This window comes from Leptonychotes weddellii, chromosome 10, assembly GCF_054177405.1.
Source record: "Leptonychotes weddellii isolate Sample4059 chromosome 10, ASM5417740v2, whole genome shotgun sequence".
NCBI classification, from domain to species: domain Eukaryota; kingdom Metazoa; phylum Chordata; class Mammalia; order Carnivora; family Phocidae; genus Leptonychotes; species Leptonychotes weddellii.
Window position 1 is genome coordinate 22,887,403 of NC_138378.1, and position 23,407 is coordinate 22,910,809.

At 48.0% G+C, this 23,407-nt stretch overlaps 1 protein-coding gene across 2 annotated transcripts; it reads left to right on the top strand.

Moving 5' to 3' along the window:
* Positions 1 to 1,923: 1,923 nt before the first annotated feature.
* Positions 1,924 to 22,916, top strand: NSFL1C (NSFL1 cofactor). Of its 2 annotated transcripts, none has more exons than XM_081832973.1 (9): positions 1,924 to 2,083; positions 4,480 to 4,577; positions 9,988 to 10,062; positions 12,522 to 12,687; positions 13,318 to 13,416; positions 14,450 to 14,559; positions 15,390 to 15,527; positions 21,275 to 21,439; positions 22,515 to 22,916. In XM_081832973.1, exons 1-9 carry the CDS (start codon positions 1,979 to 1,981, stop codon positions 22,675 to 22,677), a joined length of 1,119 nt encoding a protein of 372 aa, XP_081689099.1. In that variant the 5' UTR covers positions 1,924 to 1,978; the 3' UTR covers positions 22,678 to 22,916. The 2 variants fall into 2 exon arrangements, with proteins under 2 accessions (XP_081689099.1, XP_006727563.1); XM_006727500.3 differs by having other exon boundaries at positions 13,318 to 13,410.
* The last annotated feature ends 491 nt before the right edge of the window (positions 22,917 to 23,407 follow it).

Here is a 23,407-nt window from a genome sequence, read left to right on the forward strand (position 1 = left end):
ATGGTACTATATAATGGCACTTTACTCCACATACCATCCCCAACCTTGCTTTTTTGGCTCCACATTCGAGATTTATCCAGGTTGGTTACCTGTAGGTCTAAGTCATGCATCTTCACGGCTATATGGTATTCCACTGGAGCAAAACATCACATTTGTGATTCTCTTGAGGTTGGAGACCTGAGTTGTTCTATTCTCTCACTATCGCCCACAGAAACAATGTTGTCGTGTCTCCTGGTGTGCGCAGGCCAGCATTTACGTGGGGTGAACACCCACAGGTGGATTTGGCAGGGGATCTAGGTTTCATGATTCTTCAACTCCACTAGGTTTGCCAAGTTGTGTTCCAACGCCTTTGAGGCCTGCCCTCACCACCCAGCTTGTCCCTGAGAGTCCAGCCTGCAGCCATGATGAATACTGAGGTCAAGGTCTTTGCAGCCACCTCACTTGGGAAAGGCACATTTATGGGTCGGAGGGCTCAGGCCATTTCTCCCCACCATCTGTTTTATGGAAAAGGAGAAGTTGTATTTATTGAAATTGGATCACATCCCAGAGTCAGCTCACCACTCATCAAGGGTCCAGGTACCTGCCCTGCATCCTTGTCCTCAGATTCTGACCTTGAATTTCTCCTCTGGATGCTCAGATACTTGGTTTCATTCATTCATTCCTTCATTAATTCAGCAAAGGATCATCAAGTGGCTATTTAATACCAGTGACTGCAGGTCTCAGGAGATAAAAATGACCCCTAACATTTGCAGAGGGCTTAGTAAGTGTCAAGCAGAGCAGTTCACGCTGGATCCTCACACATCCCTCTGAAGTACTGTAAGGAGCCCCACTTACCCATCAGGACACTGAAGCTAGAAGTAATCCACTCAAGATCCTACCAGCAGTAATGTCTGGGCTTCAACCCCAGGCTGAGTCCAGAGTGAGTGCTGATAAGCCATATTGTGCCAGAGACAGCCACAGCCTCTTCTGTCACAAGGATGGTGGCCCTTGGGGAAGGCTAACACTTAACAAGGTGTCACAGGGCATGCACAAGGATGTCTGATAGAGAGCCCAGGGACATAGGAAGGCCTCCTTGAAGAGGGAATACCAAAACTGAGGGGAGGAGGTGTGCAGAAGCTGACAAAGGAAAGAGGAAGAGAAGAGAATCCCAGGCAGGATGGCAAGAGACAAGAGGGCAAAGAAGCTGAGGACCTAAAAGACGGGATTGGGTCTCAGAAGGTGCCCTTGGAGCAGGAGCCTGAAGAAAGTGGGGGAACACCTTGCCCACCAGTAAAGGAAAAGGGAATCGCCGCCGCTGGCAAGGCTCTGAAGCAAATGCGCGCCTGGCAGCAAGAAGGGAGTGTGCCTTGGGTTAGAGGAATTTAGTGGGAAGCCTAGGAGATGAGATGGACGGGCTGGCGTATTTCACACCGGTCTTGCAGGCCAGGAGATTTTGTCTGCTACGCGGTGTGAGACCGGGAGGCACGTTCGTGTTGGGAGCGGAGGAGGGACCTGTTGTTCCAGGTCTATTTTTTTCCCCTAGAATGTGAGGGCAGGGACTTTGTTTTGCTCTTTACCTGTCCCCGTCCCTGGAAGAGCACCAGGCCCTTTGATCGCATTCAGTAAATATGTGAACAAGGAAGTGAATGAACGAATAAATAAATGAATCAAATGAAGGAACGAATCTATGAAGAACTGTGGATCTGACTCCTTCAGAGATTCTTCATCCTACAGGTGCGGGGACGATCTGCCCCGCCTCTCCTCCTCCGCCCGGCTTCCACCCCCGCCCTTAGGCTGGCGGTCCGCGCCGCGGCCGCCAGAGGGCGCGGAGCAGGGAGCGTTTCCCGCACGGAGGGCTTTGCGTGAGGCACCGCATGGGGCGGGGCCTGCGGGCGGGCGCCGCTCGGCTGGGCCGGGTCGACCAGCGGGCGGAACGCGGCTGCGGGACTGAGGCTGTGCGGCGGCGGCCGGAGCGGTTCAGGCGGCGCACAGGGCGAAGATGGCGGCGGAGCGACAGGACGCGGTGAGGGAGTTCGTGGCGGTGACTGGGGCCGAGGAGGACCGGGCCCGCTTCTTCCTCGAGTCGGCCGGCTGGGACCTGCAGGTAGCGGCGCGGAGCCGGCTGCGTCGGGCCGGCCAGGGGCTGCGGGAGGCGGGCGTCTGGCGCATCAAGCCCGCGGTGGCCGAAGCGCACAGTCATCCCGCCGGGCTGCGGCCCGACCCAGGCCTCAGAGTTCTGAGGCCGCTTGCCACGCGTCGCCAGCTCGGTTGGGCGTGGGGAAACGCGGGCCAGCCCCGGCCCGGCCCTGCTCTGCCGGGCCTCGGTTTCCCCCTCCGCCTCGCCCGCTGGTGGGGTCAGCGAGACTTTGGGCACTGCCGCGACCCGCGTGGAGAGGGGAGCCTGGGGGCGTGGCGGCCGCGCCGAGGCTCGGCTGGAGCCGGGCGGGCGGGAATGACTCGGTCCGGGGTGGAGCTGCGCCGGCGACGAGGTGGTCGTTTATTTCCCTTTACGCCGCTCCTGCCGCAGGTGGTGGGAGCAGCCCGGCCCAGGAGTTGGCCCACGCCCCCTCCTACCCAGTTCCTGGGAGAGTAGCTCCAGGGTAGTGGCGTAACCTTGGAGCCTATTCGTCTTTCCTAGTTAAGTCATCTGTAAAATGGGAGTCTCGTGGAATTTATCGTCTAGTGTACTGGCACGTATTACGTATTCATTAAATAGTTGTTAATTAAGGCATTAAGATGAGCTACACGAGGGAGGATTTTTGTAAATTGTTGAATCCCCCGTACCTAGAACTGCTCCTGGCTCATAATGGGCACTCAGTAATTAATTGTAGAAAGAATTGCGTAAATGGTCTTGGTTAGCCTGCGTCTTGGGTGGATGACGAAGATTAGTAGTTCTTGATTCCCTGCCATGAGCCAGGTGCTGTTCTAACTGCTTTACGTGTCTTAAATTACTTAATCTTTGCATTTTGCAGCTGAGGTTTAGGGAGGTTAGGTAACTTGCTCAAGGCATCACTAGTTACCAAGTGGAAAAGATAGCTTTAGAACTCAGTTCTGTCTGATTCCAGAGCCCAGGCTCTGAACCACCAAGTGCCAGGCACTTTACAGGTGATGATTTGTTTAATCCTAGCAACACTGAGGTAGAGAAGACTTAGCTCTGCTGTATAGGTGAGCAGTTGGAAGCTCAGAAGGCAAGTAGTATATGTCAGATCCCACAGCCATTAAATAGTGAGGTTGGGATTTCAACTGGGTCTGCTGACTCCACCATTTAAATTGCTTCCGCAGAGTAAAAGAGGTATAGCATCACGCCTGTACACACACACACTGTGAAGCCCCTGTGCAGGGCAGAAATACAAAATGCAGCCACGGCCTGGAAAACCTAGAAGCTCACAATGTTACACAGTTGCCAGGTTATCAGTCCCAGTCTCCTCACACTACAGGTAGGGAAACTGAGGCTCGTGCTTGAAACATGACTTGCCTGGCAGGGCCAGGACTTGAATGTAGGGCCCCCTCAATACCAGTTCAGTGTGTGTCCTATGACAGCACACTGCCTCCAGGGGACTGGTTATATCCCATGAAGGCACACTCCTAACAGGCTGATTACATCCCACACAGGCTCACTGCCTACTATAAAGCTGGTGATTTTGAGGACAGGAACCTTATCTTTTTCATCTCCGTAGACCTCAGTGCTCTTTCTTAATTTCTTTGTACAAAGTATGTGGTTAGTAAATACCTAACCGTTAAGTCAGTGAGAGAAACAACCAAACACAAATGGCCAAAAGACTCCCGTACACCTTCTGGATATAGAGAGCTAAGGCATGACTGTGCAGGAATGTTGATGGGTCCCCTCATTCATTGTGTGGGGTTGGTGGGACAAGTGTCTACATTGCATAGATGATGAAACTGGGCCTTAGTGAGAAAGTAAACATAGCAATCTGGACCAGTCTCTCTCTTGCTGACTCCTGGCTGTCACATAAAAGCTGAGAGTAAGGGCCTGAGCAGACTGCCTGGGGTGGGACCTGGCTCTACTCCTTACCAACTGCTTAACTTTGGGCAATATTCTTAATTTCTCAGTGTTTCTGTATCAACTATAGAATGAGACGACAGTAACACCAATTACATATGGTTCTTTGAGGATTAAATGAGTTAACACATGTAGAGTTATGCTCAGAACAACGTGGCACATAAATAAATGCTCAATAAATGCACACTGCTTTTACTGGAGCACGTTTCCTAGTAAAATGAGAATGAGGAGTGACTCCATCCCAGCCTTCCTTCTTGCCTTCTATTCACCTTAGTGGGTGGAATTTGTTTCAGGTGATATGAAGAGAAACGGTTGGTCTACTTGCTATCTTTTCATCTCATTTTCTGTGGTCCCCAGATAGAGGCCCGCCTTATAAGTGTGGGCGATATCTTTGTGATTTTGCTTTTTTGCACTCAAAGGAAATATGTGTTAGATGAAGGCCTGTTTAAGAATCCCAAGTTACTGCCTCTCTGTTTCAGATCGCCCTAGCGAGCTTTTATGAGGATGGAGGGGACGAAGACATTGTGACCATTTCGCAGGCAACCCCCAGTTCAGTGTCCAGAGGCACAGCCCCCAGGTAAGGGCCAACTTCAATTATTGCTACTTGGGTGCGCTTCCAACAGTGATGAAGAGCAATTTCCTGACTTAATGGAGGATTCAGGCCTGGAGATACGGACCAGTGGGTTGAAGTAAGAAAGTTAGATTAATTGGTGGATACTAGTTCCTCGCATGACATGTTCCTTTCCTAGAGAGACGCACAACACACTCAGGTGGAGACTCTTACCTGAGTGTGGTTTATGGCCCAGTCCTGGGGGAAACCACAGAACGTACTTTTAAGTTGTTTGAGGGTCTTTTATTTATGAATGTGAGGAGTGATCTCTTCATCTCTGGAAATTTTTAAGTAGAAACCAAACGACTTCCTTTCTGGGGGCTGTAGATGTAAAAGATTAGACTAGATGACTTTAGAAAGGCTGTTTTGATATTTTAGGATGCCCATTACCCTATTTAGAAGTCTAAGAGAAAATAAACCTGTGTAACCCACTCCTTCCCAGATTGATTAGGTGAAACAGAGTTAACCTTTATGATCCCATTTGCATCCCCTGTCCCAGCCACCTAACTCCAAGGTTCCCATGGCAGATCACTACTGTGAGCTGCAGAGCGAGACAGTGCTGGTCCTCCAGGAGACAAGCAGGGCCTCTTCCTACAAAGGTGTCTGAACTACAGCTCCCCTCTCTGCTCTAGCCTGATTTGTTTCTACTCTCTGGTATATGTTTTCACCAGAAAAATTTGTTTGGTTTTTAAATCAACCCCAGAATACAGATAGAATGTTTCTTTGCCAGTGGAGTGGTAAATTGTGTTTCTCTCTAAGGGCATCCAAGCTTTAAATTACATTTCCTCCCTTTGAAGAAGGAGCTCTAACCCCAGATTTTGTTCCTCCTCAACTTCTTTCCCTATCTCCCATGTCCAGAGGTATGGGTGATGGCTCATCTGGATGTTACTATCTGGAACATGGTTGTTAGGGAGACGGCTGATTTCCTGGGTGTGAGTCTTTCACGGGTACCCCAGGTTACTGTTGGGATGTTGGCGTGTCGGACACACAGGGGGAGAAGTTGAAATGTAGCCTCTGGTATCAGTCACATGTTCGTACCTCTCTCCTCTAGTAGCCTTAAAGTCATATCAAGGCAGTGGTTTATTGGAGCAGAAGCCTACAAGCCCAACTCCCTACATTCAGATCCCAACTCTGCTACTTGGGAGCTTTGTGACCTTGACACTTTACTGAACATCTCAGTGCCTCGGTTTTCCTCGCCTGTCAAATGGACATGGTAGCAGTGCCTACCACGTGGAAGATTCAATGAGTTTTTAACTTACGAAGCATGTAGAACACAGTACATGTTAGCCGTTGTCCTTTTATTATTATCATCATCAGCATTGGTTTTCATCATCCCCATTCTTTTTCTATGTGTCCCCTTTCTCTTTCCACAAAGATAAAAAACAGATCTATTAAGTAAAAGAATCAAAGAAACAGAGCTTAATGTTAAGACCAAGGGGGACTGAACACATGTGCAGGCCTAAAGGCCTTGCTTTGTTGCTTTGGGTAAGCCTCAACATGGTATTCAGTTGGGTGAAGCCAAGACAAACGGAGAGGGAGGACACAGTCTGTTATGTCATTGTCCTTGTCCGGAAGGACCGGAGAAGCCACGTTTGTACTAGCACCTCTGAGGAGTTGTGTGTGCGACCTGCCTCTGCCCCCACCCTGAGGGACCAGACTGTTGCAGGACACTTAGCCTGCTGCCGGCTCGCCCCACCCCTGCCGTTCTCTCCTCGACTACTCTCTCATGTCCTCGCTGTTGCTGTGGGGCAGCACTCCGTTAGTGAGGTCCTCCTTTGATTCTAGAATCTGGAATGGATGTGAGAAGGTTTATAAATGACCTGAAGTTACAGGCAGAATTGTGTGTGTATGTTTTATCTTTTCTGGCGAGAAAATCCATAGCTTCTAACAGATTTTCCAAGATCTTTGGGACATAAAAATGGTAACCATTGCTATAAGATAGTCTAAACTCCTCAGTAATAACAGCTGTCATTTATTGAGCACTTGCCAGGTCCCAGGCCCTAGGTTAAGCCTTTACATGTACATCTCTTTAGTCCTCACTACAACCCTATGTATGGGTACTATTACTCTACCCATTTTACAGATGAATATACTGAAGCTGGGTGTCTTCCCAAGATGCACAGTTAGTAAAACAGGGATTTAAATGCAGATCTGTTTCTGTTTCCAGTGTTCAACTCTCAGCCAGAATGATGTACTGCCTCCCTTCATGGACATTCAGGGTCCTCCAGAGCTGGCCCTGACCCTACCATCCTAATCTTACCCCCTTTTCTTTGTTTCTCAAATCTTTATTCCAGCCAAACTGATCTCATTGGTATCTCAATTTTGCCTCATTTTTGCTCTCCTGCTTTTGTTTGAGCCTTCACCTAACTGGACATACCTGCTCTCTTTCCTGTCCAGCTCCCATGGGTCCTTCCAAGTTTAGCTCTGTCCCTACCTTCTCTTTTGAGTGCATTATCCCCAACCTGTAGGCAGCATGCCATGGTCTTGTTACTCAGAAATGCAGTCACCTATAATTCATTCGCTTCTTGACCCATATTCAGGTACTTCTTGGTGACATCTCTTGTGGGTCGTCTTGAACTCTTCTCCTGATCTTTAACTTCGCTTTTTCTCTCTCAGGAAATTTTAAGTTCCTGGAAGTGGGAGGGCTAGGATTTCAGGAGCAGCCACCATCTGCCTAGCTCTGCCAGGTAGTCTTAACCTATGTTGTTATGCCTCAACAACTTTGGAAGTAGGTGAGGTGCTGGGTCTTAGAAAGATTGAGTAACTCACAGCTGCTGTTACGGCAGATTCAGGTCCAAGTCTGTGTATATACAGAGCTGCTTCTGCCACATACTACCTCCTTGTCCAGCGCCTCCCACCCCTGTACCTAGCACAGGGTAGAGCAAGAGGTAGCGGTGAGTTTCTTCCTTTTTTTCTTTCATCCAACTTAACTATACTTTCTTAGGATGCCAGGGACTGCCATTTTCTGATTCTCTAAAACTATACTATCCAGTGTAGGAGCCTGTAGCCTCATGTGGCTGTTTACATTAGTTAAAATTAAATAAAACATTCAGTTATCCATACTGATCACATTTCACATACTCAGTAGTCACATGTGACTTTGACTTCCGTACTGGACAGCATAGGTACAACATTTCCATCACTATGAGAAATGGATCTGACAAAGGACTTTTGTGTACTCAGGGTGCCAGGGTACCTGGGAGATAGAGCTTTGATGCTGAAAAATTGAAATTTCTGAGACATTTTGCCATTTTGTGGAGGACAAAGGACAAAGTGTTCTCAAATTGATGGTGTCCCCTGGACGTCCATGCCTAAGGTAACTCTCAGAACACTACCCCAGAGCAGCTCTCAGCTCTAAGCGTGTGTCAGAATTACTTGGAGAGTTTCTCAAATGCAGGGTGCTGGGCACTCCTCCCAAAGTTTCTGACGCTGGAGCTCTGAGGCAGGCCTGGGCACTGGCATTTCTCACAGTCTCATAGATACTGCTGATGCTCTCAGTCTAAGGACCAGCACTTTGAGAACCACTGCTTGAGAGGAGCACTTGCATTGTGCTGCACCAGGCTCAGTGCCCCGACAGCTCACAGAAAGCCCGAGGGGTTGGTGCTGTGATTGGCCCTGTTGGCACATGAGAACACGAAGACTTCGAGAACTTCATTAGCATGCCCCAGATCCCCAGGTGGGCTCACTTGGGATTAGAACCAGGTATATGGACACCAGAGTCTGTGTCAGATAGTGTCAGAGTCTGGATGTGAGAACTTTTGGAGAAAGAATCAAACCTGCTGCCAGAGTAAGTGGTTTGCTCAAGCACGTGTACATGTGGTATTTGAAGGTGTTTAACAACAGAGAGAGGGCTTTTTTCCCATGGATGCTAGCCTGAACATCTGTGGAAAACCCCCTGGGAAGATTAATGAGTGAAATTAGCCTTTCAGGGCCATAGTGCACATCTATCACTTGGATCCTTTTGAACTATGTCATATAGAGCATCCAGGAATGCCCAGGAGGTTGCTCTCAGCTAACTCAAGCAGGGAATGCATTTGCTACATTAATTGGTCTTTGTTCTCTCCTTTCTAGTTGATGGCACTTCAAAGCCTGTTCTGTCCTCTGATTGTCTCCTTGATATAAATCTTCAAGATTGAACTGGAGCTTTCTCCCTAGAAAATAACTCCTTGAGGCTTCTCAGTCTAGCCTCAGTAAACCTGTGTTATCCCCCCCCCCCACCATTTTATAAAGAACTTACCTGTTGCCCTAAGAAATACAGAAAATGTTTTTATAAAATGTGTCTCATGATTCCTAAGTTCCTTGAGGACACTCTAAACTAGAAAAAAAGTGACAGTGTAAAACAAAGTCAGAGGACGAAGGTGACTCTTCTCACACCCATTTTTATTGTGCCCTCTCCAGCCCCACAGACAGCTCTGCTTTTTTCCTAAACACCAATAAAGACTTTCTCTTGACTAACCTGCAGCAGAAGCAGAGGCGTCCTGAGCCACATACTCATTTCCTTTTCACTTCTTGATAGCTTGTCCTTCCTAGAATGTGGTACTTTGTATATGTGCATATACCACTTCCCTGCAGTGCCTCCCTACCCCCACCAACCTCCTGCCCTCTATCCACCTGACTGATGGTCCAAAGATGACTGATGGTCCATTCATTCTTTGGCACACAGTCCAAATGTTGCATTTTCCAAGGAAACCTTTCTTGGTATTCCCCCATCCCCACCCCACGAGGGACAGGACATTCTGTACCCATGTGTCCCATGTGCTTCCCTCTGCCACAGCCCATACCGCACAGTATATAACAGATGGTTTCCTGGCTCAGGGGCCATGAGCCTATAAGCAACTCAAGAATAAGAACTGTGTCTGATCATCTTTATAGACCTAGTATCCAGTTCAGTATTTAAAATTAAATGATGAGGGGTGCCTGACTGGCTCAGTCAATGGAGCATGTGACTCTTGCTCTCGGGGTTGTAGGTTCAAGCCCCACGTTGGGTGTGGAAATTATTTAAAAATAATAAAAATCTGTTAAAAAAAGTAATAAGAATTAAATGTTGAAAACAGCTATCCAATTGTAAGTTTTTAAAGTAGTACATACCCCATATCTCCATACACCCCATACTGTTCCTTCTTCTCCGTCTAGGAGAGCTGAAATTGGACTCCATCTTATTTCACAATAGTCCTTCCTAATTTGTTTGCAGTCCTGCGTTACCGTGAAGAAAAATGCCACATTATTTTGATAGAAAGGCTAATCCTCTTTCACGTAGATCCCACCAAAAAAAGAAAAAAATCTAACCCCTATGTCCTCAACTCCTTAGCAGCTGATAATGGGGGTTACTTTTGTTTAACTCTCCCCGATATCATTTTGCTCCTTTCTGTGTCTCCAGCGATAATAGGGTGACATCCTTCAGAGACCTCATTCATGACCAAGATGAGGAGGAAGAGGAGGAAGAGGGCCAGAGGTGAGTCTTTGTTGGTGGGGTATACAGTCCACAGGAAAGTCCATGATAATGTGTAAACCATCTAGAAGGACCTAGAAGGATAACGTGCTCGGTTATCATTAGCCATTACTACTGTGGGTTAGTCTGGGTGGTTATATTCTAGAAACAGTCTCCCACTCCCTGTAGCTTAGAAGTCATCCCTTTCCTCTGTTACTATTTTTTTCTTTTGGGGTATTCTGGGTTTTTCTTTTTTTAATTATTAAAAGAATATGTATTTGTTAAGGAGTGTTAGGGGAAGGGAACCAAGAAGAAGGAAAAGAAAGTTATTCATAATACCTGGTCACCCAGTGGTCACCAGGTATCAATATTTTGGGTGTTTATTTTTCCAGGTTTTTCTTTTTAATTAAAAAGACAATATATTACATAATAAACAGAATAGAAAGCTTATCAGTGCGTATTCCCCCAGTATACACACGTACACATACTGTTTGTCTGTCTGTTTTTAACCGTTAGGAATACTGTAATAAAAATAGTGTCCATTGTGACACTATACAGAATAGTATACTGAAAAAATGTAACACTCATGCACCCCTTGGTAACTAGAGTTAATGTTTTGGCATATTTTTATTCAGTCTTTGCTCTGTATATAAATGTACTTTGTTTGGTATTATATTTTACATGGTGACAGTCAGATAATTTTGTTTCTTGTTTTTATTGGATTAATGCTATTTCTTCAGTACTTCTCCATGCCATTAAGATTCATTAGTGTTTTCAACAGCTATAATAATAATTCATCATATGGATTGTCCAGTATTTAGGTTTTTGACAGTTTTTTTACTATCGTAAATATCAGTGCTGTGACCATCTCTGTATATTAATCTTTGGCTACATTTCAGATTATTTTCTTACGGTAGTTTGTAGAAATGAAAGTGCAGGTGAAGGGAATGAATATTCTTAAGCACTTAATCACAGGCTCTTAGTTCACAAGCCAAGGCTTTGAGATTCCATAATAAAGACCTTTCAGTCCACTGAGCAGAACTTCATCTGCAGCCTCATTTCACGGGTTTTAGTTCCCCATGGGCCCTGCCTCGGTCTGTGAGACGTTTTTAACGATCATTATAGTAACTCTTAGGGAAATATAATTATCTCATCATGGTCACTCTTTGGGAAGCGGGCTGAGAAATTACATGTGTTCTATTCTCTGTTTTCATCCATGTAGTGACCTTTACACTGCCTCACAGCCTTCTTTTTAGATACATTCAAGGTTCAGAGTTTTACACTCCTTGAGTGAAAGGCAATGCCATCAAGTATGTGAATGCCCAACTTCTAAATGGCCGCTGCCTCCTTTTCCTGTCCTGTCACATCCTCCAGGTGATGACCTTCCTTTATTTCACATCCTGATTACATCCTCAGCCCCTCAGCATTTCAGATCTGATGACATTGGTGCTGTTGTCCTTGTCTAGGCCTGTGGCTTGCCTTGCATTCAGTGGAATGTCGGGAAATAGAAGGCTGAGACTAATTTTATAGGTTCTCAACTCTCCCCACTGAGAGACATGCCATTGACCTAGCAGTGAATAGGAGCGACAAGCAGGTGGCTAGCCAGGCTACATGAGTACTGGTTTTCAGAACCAGGTTAAAAACTGCTAACTTAATCTCAAGCCATACGTGGCCCACTGCAGAGCCTGGTGTGGGTATCTTGGGGCTTGTATGTGGCTTTCCCTGACCTTCTTCAGTACCATCTTCTCATTGCCCCCAGTGGATATCACCAGAATAGCAAGGTGAGGTGAAGCTTGAGTGAGCTCTCTGTGCTTTATCACACCACCTTACATGCGTGCATTACTCTGTGCTTGTTCTTTTGCATACATCTGCTGATTTGAACCTCATGGCCCTGACTTAAGGAGCAGGTAGGTAGGGCATGTGGTCCTTCCCTCCCATTTCAAAGATAAGGAAAATGAGATACAGGGCACTGCACCAGTTTGCCCAGGGTCACTCAGCGGCACAGCCAACACTGGAGCCTAGCTGCTTGTACTAACCACGCCACTGCCACTATTAACCTAGAGCTGCTAGTCGCAGCTGCTTCTGACCGTGACCATAGTTGCCATCTCCGAGAAGGGTGCTGGCCAGCGGATGGATAATTCCCAGTTGGGACTCTTTCTGGAGCTGGCATGTTGTCATGCATGCCTGGAATGCCCTTCCCTGGTTTCGTCACATGATAAACATATCCTCATCCTCAAGACTCAGCCCAGAAGATCCTCCCCAGCTCAGTGCTCCAGAGCACCCCTTACTGACCTCCATTGCTGTTCACACTGCATTATGCCTGCCTGCCTACTTACCTGTTTCCCCAGTTAGACAGTAAATTCCTTAAAGATGGGCATTGCATCCTTTACCTCAGTGTTCCTAGCACCTAGCCCAGAGCCTGGCACATGCTGTATTCATGTTTTCCAAGTGCGTTTAGTGTAAGACACATGTTTTCTGTACAGGTTTTATGCCGGGGGCTCAGAGAGAAGTGGACAGCAGATTGTCGGCCCTCCCAGGAAGAAAAGTCCCAACGAGCTGGTGGATGATCTCTTTAAAGGTGCCAAGGAACATGGAGCTGTAGCTGTGGAGCGAGTGACCAAGAGCCCTGGAGAAGCCAGTAAACCGAGAGTAAGCGTAGGGGATTGTTGTCTGTGGCCACTGGACTCTGGTTTTTGGGGGCTGGGGGGAGCCCTTTCTCACCCTAGTAGTGACTGAATTTGTTTTGTCTTTCATTGCTCACTTGCTCTTATAGGTGCAAGAGCAATGCGGTTTGTTTCACCTTTTAACATGAAATCAAGATTTGAGGCAGTTTTCAAATCTAGTCTTGTGGGTTGGAACAGGTCCTATACACATGTTGTATTTGGCCAACTTTATTTACTCAGTGTTTTACTTTATTTTGTTTTAATTAAATTAGTAGCCACCTGTGCTACATAAATTCTAGATTTCTGTCATTTTTGGGAAAGTCAAAGTCTTTGGCATTACCTTGCCCTCAGATTCCTGCATGACCATAATTAACCAGAGCTTAGTAGCAGCTCTTCCCTTTAGCCAAGCAGTGCCCTCTGCCTGCTCGCCCCCCCCCCCCCTTCTCATCAGTCCAGGTCACTTCATTCATCTCCCATACTGCCTGGCCCTGTGGCTCTGAGTTCAGTACCAGAGCAAGTGCACCTAGTAGGTAACAGGCTTGAGGTATGTCATTGTATGTGAGTGACCCACCACCATTGCCTGTCTCCTCCGTGTTTATGAATTTGTGTTTTATAGCCGTTCGCAGGGGGTGGCTATCGCCTTGGGGCAGCACCGGAAGAAGAGTCTGCCTACGTGGCAGGAGAAAGGAGGCGGCATTCCGGCCAGGATGTGAGTGTGCGTTTCCATTCTTTGGGAAGCTCATAGACTGTTCTGCTGTTTTTCAGAGGCGATTGGTCACATGTTACGTGTGCACCAGCAGCCTCTGAGAGGGAAGAGGCCACCTTACTGTGGTCCTTGGATGGAGAGGATTTACCTGACTGGGCGGGGTACTCGTAAGAAGGGCTGAGCAGAGGAGACGGACAAATGAAGGCGTTGTCTGAGCATTCCACGAAGCTTGTGCATAGGGATCATGATTCTGGGGTTTTCTGGTGCTGCGGACATGGTTAAAGAACTTAGTCTTCAGTCCATCCAAGGAGGCCTAAAACACAACTTTGAAAAAATTTTCCTTACTATTGTTCAGTCCTTTTTTCTCTGTATAGGGTCACCTCACCAATAAGTGTCTCATACTATATCGATAATTGTGAGGTTTGTGAATTTAATATTATGTCATAAACAAATGTTTGGCCCTGTGACCATTAGTTTCTATTATGTATTTGTTTTTAATCATTTTGGGTTTTATTCCAAAATAAAGTCGAACAAGAAGAAAATAAAAACTATGCACCTGAGGCAGCAGCTGCTAATATGTTGGTTTGTAGCCTCAACCCTTTCCTGTGAACACGTATGGGGAGTTAACAGAGATTGTAGATAGCATTTGTAATGACTGCAAAATAGTCCCATGAGTAAATTTGCCATGGCAGCTTAGTTGAGCACGAGCTACATGCCAAGCACACTGGCAACTCTACAGATACGCCACAGCTTTGACTTGGTCACTTGCTCAGAGCCACTTAGCCTGGTGAGTGCAAAATTGCGATGTAGACCCAGGTCTGCTTAAATCAAAGTCCATGCTCTTAACCTATTGCCATATCATCTTATTTAAATTAATACTTGGTGGTTGATAGATTTCCTCGTGCGTGCGTGTGTGTGGTGTGTCGTCTGTGTTTTGATAATGACACAAGAAAATAGTAAGAACCTGCTAATTTACAGGGTCACATTGGTGTGCTTGCCAGTTTCCTGACAATGTATGGACTGCTACCTCCTATTGTCACAGGTTCATGTAGTATTGAAGCTCTGGAAGAGTGGGTTCAGCCTGGACAATGGTGAACTCAGAAGCTACCAAGATCCATCCAATGCCCAGTTTCTGGAGTCGATTCGCAGAGGGTGAGCAGAGAAGCCTTCCTCTGGGTTCCATGTCAGTGAGTGGAATGGCAGATGGAAAAGAAGAGGCTGATTGAAATGTTTATTATTTAAGAAGTTTTAAAAAAAAAATTAAGATTATGTATTTATTTTAGAGCGGGAGAGTACAGGCGGGGGGGGCAGAGGGACAGGGAGAATCTCAAGCAGACTCTGTACTGAGCACGAAGCCTGACGCAGGGCTCCATCCCATGACCCTTAGATCATGACTCAAGCCAAAACCAAGACTTGGATGCTTAACTGGCTCTGCCACCCAGGCACACTGCTCCCCCGCCCCCATTTTTCAAAAATTTTATTTATTTATTTTGAGAGAGCGCACGTGTACGCATACGTGAGCTTGGGGAGAGGCAGAGGGAGAGAGAGACTCTCAAGCAGGTTCACGCCCAGTGCAGAGCCCGACACAGGATTCAGTCTCAGGACCCTGAGATCATGATCTGAGCCAAAATCAAGAGTTGGATACTCAACTGAGCCACCCAGGCGCCCCAAGAAGTAAAAAATTTTAAGCAGATTTAACACAGTTGAAATACAGATTCACAGATCTAAAACCTTGTGTGTCTGTTTTTCCCTTCTGGGCCTGGGACAGAACCAAGTGACCAACTAAGATAGAGGTCTCAACTGTGACTTTGAGCAGGTGAGAGACAAGTGGGAGGCAGACAGTAGCCACTAAAGTAGCCGCTTCCTATGGAGGCCCAGCGATTTTCACATTTGGAACTGGGACGTTTCTCCTCCCTTTGCCCCCATCACTGCCATTCCCGTGCTGCTCTGTGTGGACCCCAGCGTTGTCTTTTCTTCTGCAGGGAGGTGCCAGCCGAGCTACGGAGGTTAGCTCACGGTGGGCAGGTGAATTTGGACATGGAAGACCATCGGGATGAGGATTTTGTGAAACCCAAGGGAGCCTTCAAAGCCTTCACTGGAGAGGGTCAGAAACTGGGCAGGTAAGGGCAGCACGGGCGGAAGCGGGACATGCTGGTACCTCTACCAGACCCGCAGACCCTGTATCTCACTCACTTGACATGTAGCTCGTCACTGTTACAGAGTACTGAATATTTCATTTGTATGAGAGGAAGAGTGTGGAGAATGTGGACTTTGGTGTTAAAAGACCTGAGTTTAAAATTTCTTCTTCACTTTCTAGCCATATGACCTTCGAGTGCTAAAATGTGACTGATAAAATGAGTGCTTCCCTCCTTAGTCACTGTGAGGAGCCCAGAGTGCTGCCCCACAGTAAGCAGTTAGTCAGTGTGAGCAGGATGGGTCATACGTTGCTGCTTAGATTCCGTAATCTAGCATGTTCATGGCAGTAGTCTTCTTCATGGCTTATGGCTGAAACAGACACATTTTCCTGGGTCACCTGAAATGGGGGTTTGGAGGGATGAGAAATCCTGGACTCTGTCACCCAACCCAGCCTCACAGCAGCTTTGTTCAGGATCCAGGGAAGCTCAGGGACATTATTGCCCTGTGCAGGCTGATGCTCCACCATTATGGTGGCGCTTATCTCTCCTCTTTTGGCCCTGCCTGACACTCATTGTCACTTCCTGTGACTTTTTCTGCCTGTGTCCTCTGCCACTGCCTCCATCTTGCGTTCAGACCCCTGGTATGATCTGATTGGTCGAAGTCACTCTTGCCTTTGATAGGCAGAGTTCTCCCACCAGACCTTGGCCAACCCATACTCAGGCTGCCTTCTCTCAGAGGCCCACTCATCTCTGTCCATGGGGTCACTTGGTCAGTATTCTTCAGGGAGAACTGTGCACAGAAGAGGCACTCAGGGAATCGTGACCCTCCCTGCTGGTACAATCATTTTCCAGAAGGAACACTGAGATTGTTGGACTCTAAGGGTCATGCTTGGGTGCATGACTGGTATGTGGTGGAACCAGGATTGGAACCCAGGCCTTCTGACTGGCATTTCTTCCCACACCTGCACAGCAAGCACCCTCTCTGACCTAGATCTGGCAGCTCTTGAGGTAAGCGCTGCCCATGCTCACCTCACCACCATCTGCAGGGATCAGAGTGTGGTCTGCCAGCAGCCGTGCCCTTTGAGCTTCAGCCGGGCCCTCCTGGAATCCCTGACCTCCCTGTTGGCCATTCATGCCTTATCAGGAGCAAAATAATAGCTCGGGACATTAGAGACCAATAGACTGATTTCCCAGGACCCAAATAGTAAGTCTAGCCTGCTCTCATTTCGTCTACTGCATTGGGCCTGCAGGTTAGTCCCAAGACAGCTGTCCTCAGAGTGGTCCGCTCTGCGGCTGTGGAGGATGAATCCAACAAGTTGAGACAAATCTTGTTAATCAGGTGCTTGACGAGCTTGATTTTGCTGGCTAAATATTCTTTGCCAGTGCCACTTTCATTTTATTTCAGCTTGGCTTTCTATGAAAAATGAACAAAAAACATGTTTTATATAGCTAAATGAGATTTTATAAGTTAAGTAAGGTTTTAGCTTTTCAGTCTAAACCAGATGGGCAGCGTTTTCTAGTTTTTCCCATAAATTTTGCAACATTTTCCATTGTCATCTTGTCAACTAAAATGATCAAGAGCCAAAAGTTTAAGAAAATGTTCTCAGGTTTGCCTCAAAAATCAGTCAGTCCTGGGTTTTTTTTCTCCAATTATCTGAATGAATAAACTGTTACCAGTTCAAAAATTTGAGAAAATTCTTAGGGTTGTATTAAACTTTGTTGTTTTAGGTTTTACATCTGTTTGGATGGGAACTAATCTGAAGGTCCAGAAAGACTGCATTTATTTGATTATGAGTAGCGAACACCAAGAACGCCCTGGGGGGTGTGGGTTTGCTGCTACCTGGATTGAGTTTCGGCTGCTCACCATGCTTTCTGCAGTGGTCATTTTGTAAAGAGATGGCAAGGTGTCAGCACTGAACAGTTGTGACAACAAAGCACCTTAGTGCCCAGTTAATTCCCGACTACAAAGGAAATGAGCAATTGGGTGATTCAGGCTCTTGATCTGGGTGAGGCTCTGTTGCCCTGTGAGTTGGATGATATTTGCAGTAAGATAGTAAAGAAACTTTTGGATGTCTGATCTGACCATTCCTGTTCCTGGGTGAAGTGCCTTCACTGCCTCAGATGACTCAGCCGCTCCTTGCGAGGAATGGCTCAAGTGTTAGCTCTCCGGAAACACCAGACCCAAGGCTGAGTTCCCTTGAATCAATGCACGTGGCTATCATGCACAACTAGAGCAATTTGGACCTACTACTTTTTGAGTGTCTTGCTACAAATAAGAACCATAAAATCTGGCATAGAGGTTCCTCCTACTCCAGTCCTCACCCTCCTTGAGGGCTGTGTAGGTTGGGAGTACCCCTTAGGTGACCTTCCAGTTGCAGCCCATGGCTAGGCAGTAACCTCTCCAGCTGATTTGGGTCCAGAATATAGATAATATAAGTGGGGCAAGACCTTGAGGAATGATAGTAATCGGCTTTTAGAGTGTTTTTCTGCTGTTAGCGAAGCACTGGAGTAAGCATTTCATATGTGTTACCACTTTTAATCCTGTTTCAATCCCTAGTCTACAAATAAAGACTCTGAGCCTTGAAGAGGTCAGGTTGCACCCAAGGTCACACTGCTGGTCATTGCAGAGATAGGTTCCCTCCAGTCTCTGCTCTTACCTGCCATGCTGCATTGCATCTGGGATGTTCTTACATAGCCACATAGGCATTTGTTTGTGTTCCTAGTATATGCTGGATACGGTGCATTATTTTTAGCTGTTATCTCAACCAGAAATTTCATTTAACTCCCATTTTATCGAGAGCAAACTGTGTCTTGGGGGCAGTGTTCCGTAAGGCCAGGTCTAGGTCTGCCTGACTCCAAGGCTTGGCAGGAGAGTATGGCAGGTGTTAGAGCACAGGACAAGAGCCAGGCAGCTTGGATTGTGTCCTGGCTTCACCTCAAACCAACACTGAGATCTTGGGTACATTGCTTAATCCTACTGTGCCTCAGTTTCCTCACCTATAAAGTAGAAATGATGAATTCCTACCTCACACGCCGTTGAGGATTAAATGAACCACTGCGCGTGAAATACTCAGCCTGGGGCCCAGCTTGGTGATGGCCGGTCCTGTGCTGTTTCTCCAGCCATCACACTGACTCTCCTTCAGAGGAATGGCTGCCATGTAGTGGACTGCCTGCACTAAGGGGCATAGAGGTGGGATAGGGGTAGTATTCCCCTTTTACAGAAAAGGAAATTGAGAAGCCCAGATGTTCACTAACTAGCTGAGGGTCACCCAGCTCATGAGTGAGGGGTGTATCAGATTCTCTGGGAGCAGGGGACAAGTTTGAGAAAGGATTTTTGTTCTTAAAGTAAACCATAGACTGTGAAGTTTGACAAAGTCCTGGCTGGTAGGAACACACAGAATGTAGAGGGAGAAAGCTTGTTCTTCACGTAAGTTCTTAAAAATTGAGAAACTGCCTACAACATGCACTGCTGTTTTCTCATCCATAAAATGGAGACCATACCCATCTCAAAGGACGGTTGTGATGAGTCATGAGGCTGTGGCTATCAAACCCCCCCAGACAGTGCGTGAGCAAACTGAACGCCATTCCCGTGTCCCTGCCTTCCCCACCCTTGCCCAAAGGGATACTCTGGGCTCTCTTGGAATAGCTTCTCTCTCATTGTAGGCCTGACCGAAGATGTGAGAGTTCCCTTTCTGGCAGGCAGTAGCTTCACTGAGTACCTGTTCCGTCCTTGGAAATGTTACATAAAACAGTTGAAGAACAGGCCACCTACAGTCTTAATTAGACGGTTGACCTAACGCCCATGAAACTCCTGAGCAAAACAGAGTCAGTCTTAGGCATTTACAGGGGTAACGTTGGACTTCCCACTGTTCCTGAGCATGTCTTGAAGTCTGTGGTGTTGTGATTTCTCTGTGTGCTCTGGCCCACGTTTGAGTCCCACGAGGGACAGGCCACCTACAGTCTAATTAGACAGTTGACCTAACGCCCATGAAACTCCTGAGCAAAACAGAGTCAGTCTTAGGCATTTACAGGCGTGACGGTGGACTTCCCACTGTTCCTGAGCATCTCTTAGAGTCTGTGGTATTGTGATTTCTCTGTGTGCCCTGGCCCACGTGCTGGGAGGCTGATGCGTAGAAGCAGCTCCTCTCACGGCTGGTAAGTGTGGCCAGGCTTCTCTCCTGAACTCTACTTGGTGATTCTCTGAGTCCTCATTTTCACATTTACAGAACAGAATAAGCTAGTTGTGTGTTCTGGGGCAGTGTTTCACATGCACACTGTGTGCAGGAGAATTAACAAGTGTCCCATGAAAAAAGGATGTGGTGGTTAAATAAGTTTGCCTTAACTGCACAGTCTCTCAAGACGTTTAATATGCGAGTGGCTTCTGATGCTTCCAGTTATGTGGCATTTCCACAACCTTCCTGGGTTGTGGAGGGACTAGGGTCCCAGAAAACAGACTTGGGAAAGCACTTTCTGTTGGATTTGCTACAGGTACCGTTTTTAGCTTGTAAAGATCCAGGGGGAAGGGAGAGGTTTAAGAACTGATGTAATTAGAGGCTTGGGGAAGCAAACAAGCTGGCATCTCATGGCCTTTTCTCTGCATGGGTCTGGGCTCAGGTGTCTGCTAAGAGAAAGGCTGGGAGTGAGATGCATGGGCGTTTACAGGAGAGGAATGAAACCTCCCAACAGTTGTGGAGAATTGGGAGTTTTTGTTTTTGTTTTAAGATTTTATTTATTTGAGAGCGAGCGTGTGCACTAGCAGGGAGGGACAAAGGGAGAGGGACAAGAAGACTCCACGCTGAGCACAGAGCCCCATGTGGGGCTCAATCCCAGAACCCTGAGATCATGACCAGAGCAGAAATCAGGAGTAGGACACTGAACTGACTGAGCCAGCCAAGGCACCCCGAGAATTGGGGGTTCATTTTGTATTTGTCAGTGTTGTGTGTAGCTCTCTCCTTTATCTCTCATAGAAACTGAGTAAGGCACATAGCCTTAACCCTTGTTCAAGATCCTCGTTACTACTCTTGTTGAAACGAAGGTCGTTTGAGTAACTTGCCCAGCACCGCAGAGCTAGTGGGTGAATTTAGACCCCGGTCCATCTGATCTAAGATCTGAGCTCTAACCAGTGCAGCAGACACCATGTCCTGTTCTACTGTGTAAATGATCCCTACGGTGCGGGGTACTTGGTTGGCCTGTGGGAAATCTCTGCCCCCTTCTGATAGTTGACACAGGAGAATAAATGTGCACAAAGTACGGCTGCACTAGGGAGTGCAGGCCTGAAGATTCTGTGACAGGAAAGGAGTCTGGACTGGTCCCTGCGTCCCGGCAGTCACCTGCCAGGCTGTGTCGGGCCCTCCTCGGCTGCAGACTTGGACTGCCCTCCCTCGTTGAGGCTAAAACTCAGCCTGGTCTGGTCCCGCTGCAGGCTGTTATGCATACTGCTTTGCTCCCTTTCAGCCTTCGTTCAGGTGAGGACACCCAGGAAGAAGGGGGTGAGTCACTTGCCCCAGGTGGCTCAGGAGTGAGGAAGCTAGCAGCAGCTCAGGGCCTGAGCGCATTCTGCTGGGCCCGTAGGTAGGTGCCACAAGGGCAGGGCTTGTCTCGGTCGCTCCCTGTGGCAGCAACGGCACACGTGGTCCCGGACACAGCGAGTGCTCAGGCTGACTCCGAGGCGGGACTGCCCTCCTGCAGGGCCCTTGATTCTCTGTGCGGCCTGACGTGCTCTCTCTCCTCAGCACGGCCCCCCAGGTGTTGAGTACCAGCTCTCCAGCGCAGCAGGCGGAAAACGAAGCCAAAGCCAGCTCTTCGGTCTCCATCGACGAGTCCCAGCCCACCACAAACATCCAGATTCGGCTCGCCGACGGCGGGAGGCTGGTGCAGAAGTTCAACCACAGCCACAGGTGCCTCGCGCCGTCTGGCCTCGCTTATTCTGGGAGGGCCCCCTAAACACCAGCGGGCACGCCATGCTATCCCCGAAGGAGGCAGTGGGAGGGGAAGGTCTGCAGGTCTGAAGCCTTTGGTTCTAGTCCCTGCCCTTGCATTAAGTGTGGCCAGTAACTGCTCGCTTCCCTGCTCTGGGTCTCGTTTCTCACCTGTAAAATTAGGGGATTGGAATTCTCAGGGTCTTTTTAGCACCCCCAGTATTTGTTCACAGGAAATTTCATGGTAAAGCCCAGGTGCAGCAGAATAAAATCTGAACTGCCGTGCTTGATGGAGGGGGAGGGGGGCACAGTGCCGGCATCCCCTCCAACTGGCTTCCTCCACCCAGCGCCCTCCAGGGGGTCTTTGAAAACCACTGGTCTGTGAAAGTCTCTTCTAGATCTGCCCTTTGAGGATACTAGAATACCTGCTCTGCTGTTTCAGATCATCTGGGCTGGATCAAAGCTAACTGTGCCAACCCCATTTTAAAGATGGGGAAACTGAGGCACGGAGAGATTGAAGAGATTAGCAGGGGAGGACTGTTACTGGTATTATAGGTATTTGGCAACTCCTTTTTCTAGAATAGCAGTATCTAAATTTCATCAGTCACAGGCCAACTAAACTGAAAGCACATGTGGGGCCTAGGGAATGGCTTGACAGTCCTTGAGTGCTGACAGGGGTGTCATACGGGCTAAGTTGTGCAACGAGTGTGATTAGGATTACAGGAGATGGGTCAGGCAGGGGTGCCTCTAGGAGGAGGGACCCCAGAGTGGGCAGAAAGCCCAGCATGATGAAAATCTAGGAGGAGGAAGATAGAGAACAATGGGAAGGAGGGTGGTGTCAAAGTAGGTAGGGCTTGGGATCACAGTAAGGCGGTTGGTGTTTATCCCAAGAGACGGCGAGCAGCCGTGAAGGTTTTTAGGCAAGGGAGTGACAAGATCTGATGTGCTTCCAAATGAGTGTTTTGGCTGCCCTGTGGAGAAGGATGGCCAGGGGTCGTGGACAGCAGAGAAGGGCCCTGCTCACCCACCTCCCCACTCACCCCCACTCCACCAGGATCAGCGACATCCGACTCTTCATCGTGGACGCCCGGCCGGCCATGGCTGCCACCAGCTTTGTCCTCATGACTACCTTCCCGAACAAAGAGCTGGCTGACGAGAGTCAGACCCTGAAGGAAGCCAACCTGCTCAACGCCGTCATCGTGCAGCGATTAACATAACCGCCCGCCTGGCCGGCAGCCTCATCTCCCTCCTGCGTCTCCCATGGCCAGCTGCCCCGTGGGGACCACCCCTCCCGCCCCCTCCTGCATACCCAGCAGTCCAGGGCCACGTCTCCTCCGTAGCTCTGGGTTCTTAGATCTTGGTTGGACATTTGTTTTCTCCTTAGTTGCATTTCCTGGGTTTTTGTGACGATCAATGGACTTTAAAGAAAAAAATAAAAATAACCAAAAAAATTGAAGGACTATCACCAGCATGTTGTATGGAACCTCTCCCACTGAAGCCGGCTTTGATTGCTTTAAAATCACATTAATTTCCAGGGTGTGTGGGGAGGAGCCTCCCTTCCATCATCTCTGCTTAAAACTTGCTTGTGGCCCACAACACCCATCCACTAGTGTCCACCCACCATCCCTGAGATGACTAGTGGAGGGCTTCCCCCTTTGTTGGGAAGGGAGTCAGGCACTTGAAGAAAGAGGCTTTGTAGCCACCTCCTCCCACAAGAACAAACCTCTTGACTGGATCAGATGGCAGCAGCAGGAGTGCCTGAAGTGTGAGGTCAGATCTAGATGCACACGAGCCCTTCAAGTGAAAGTAAATACTTCCCTGTGCTCCTTTCACTCAAACTCTGGGAAATTCGAGCTCCCTGGGCCTGGGCCAGTTGGGGTTCTGATGACACCCGCCTGCCCCAGCCCTTTCCTTCCTCATCTGGGCTCCTTGCGCCCTGATCTTCTC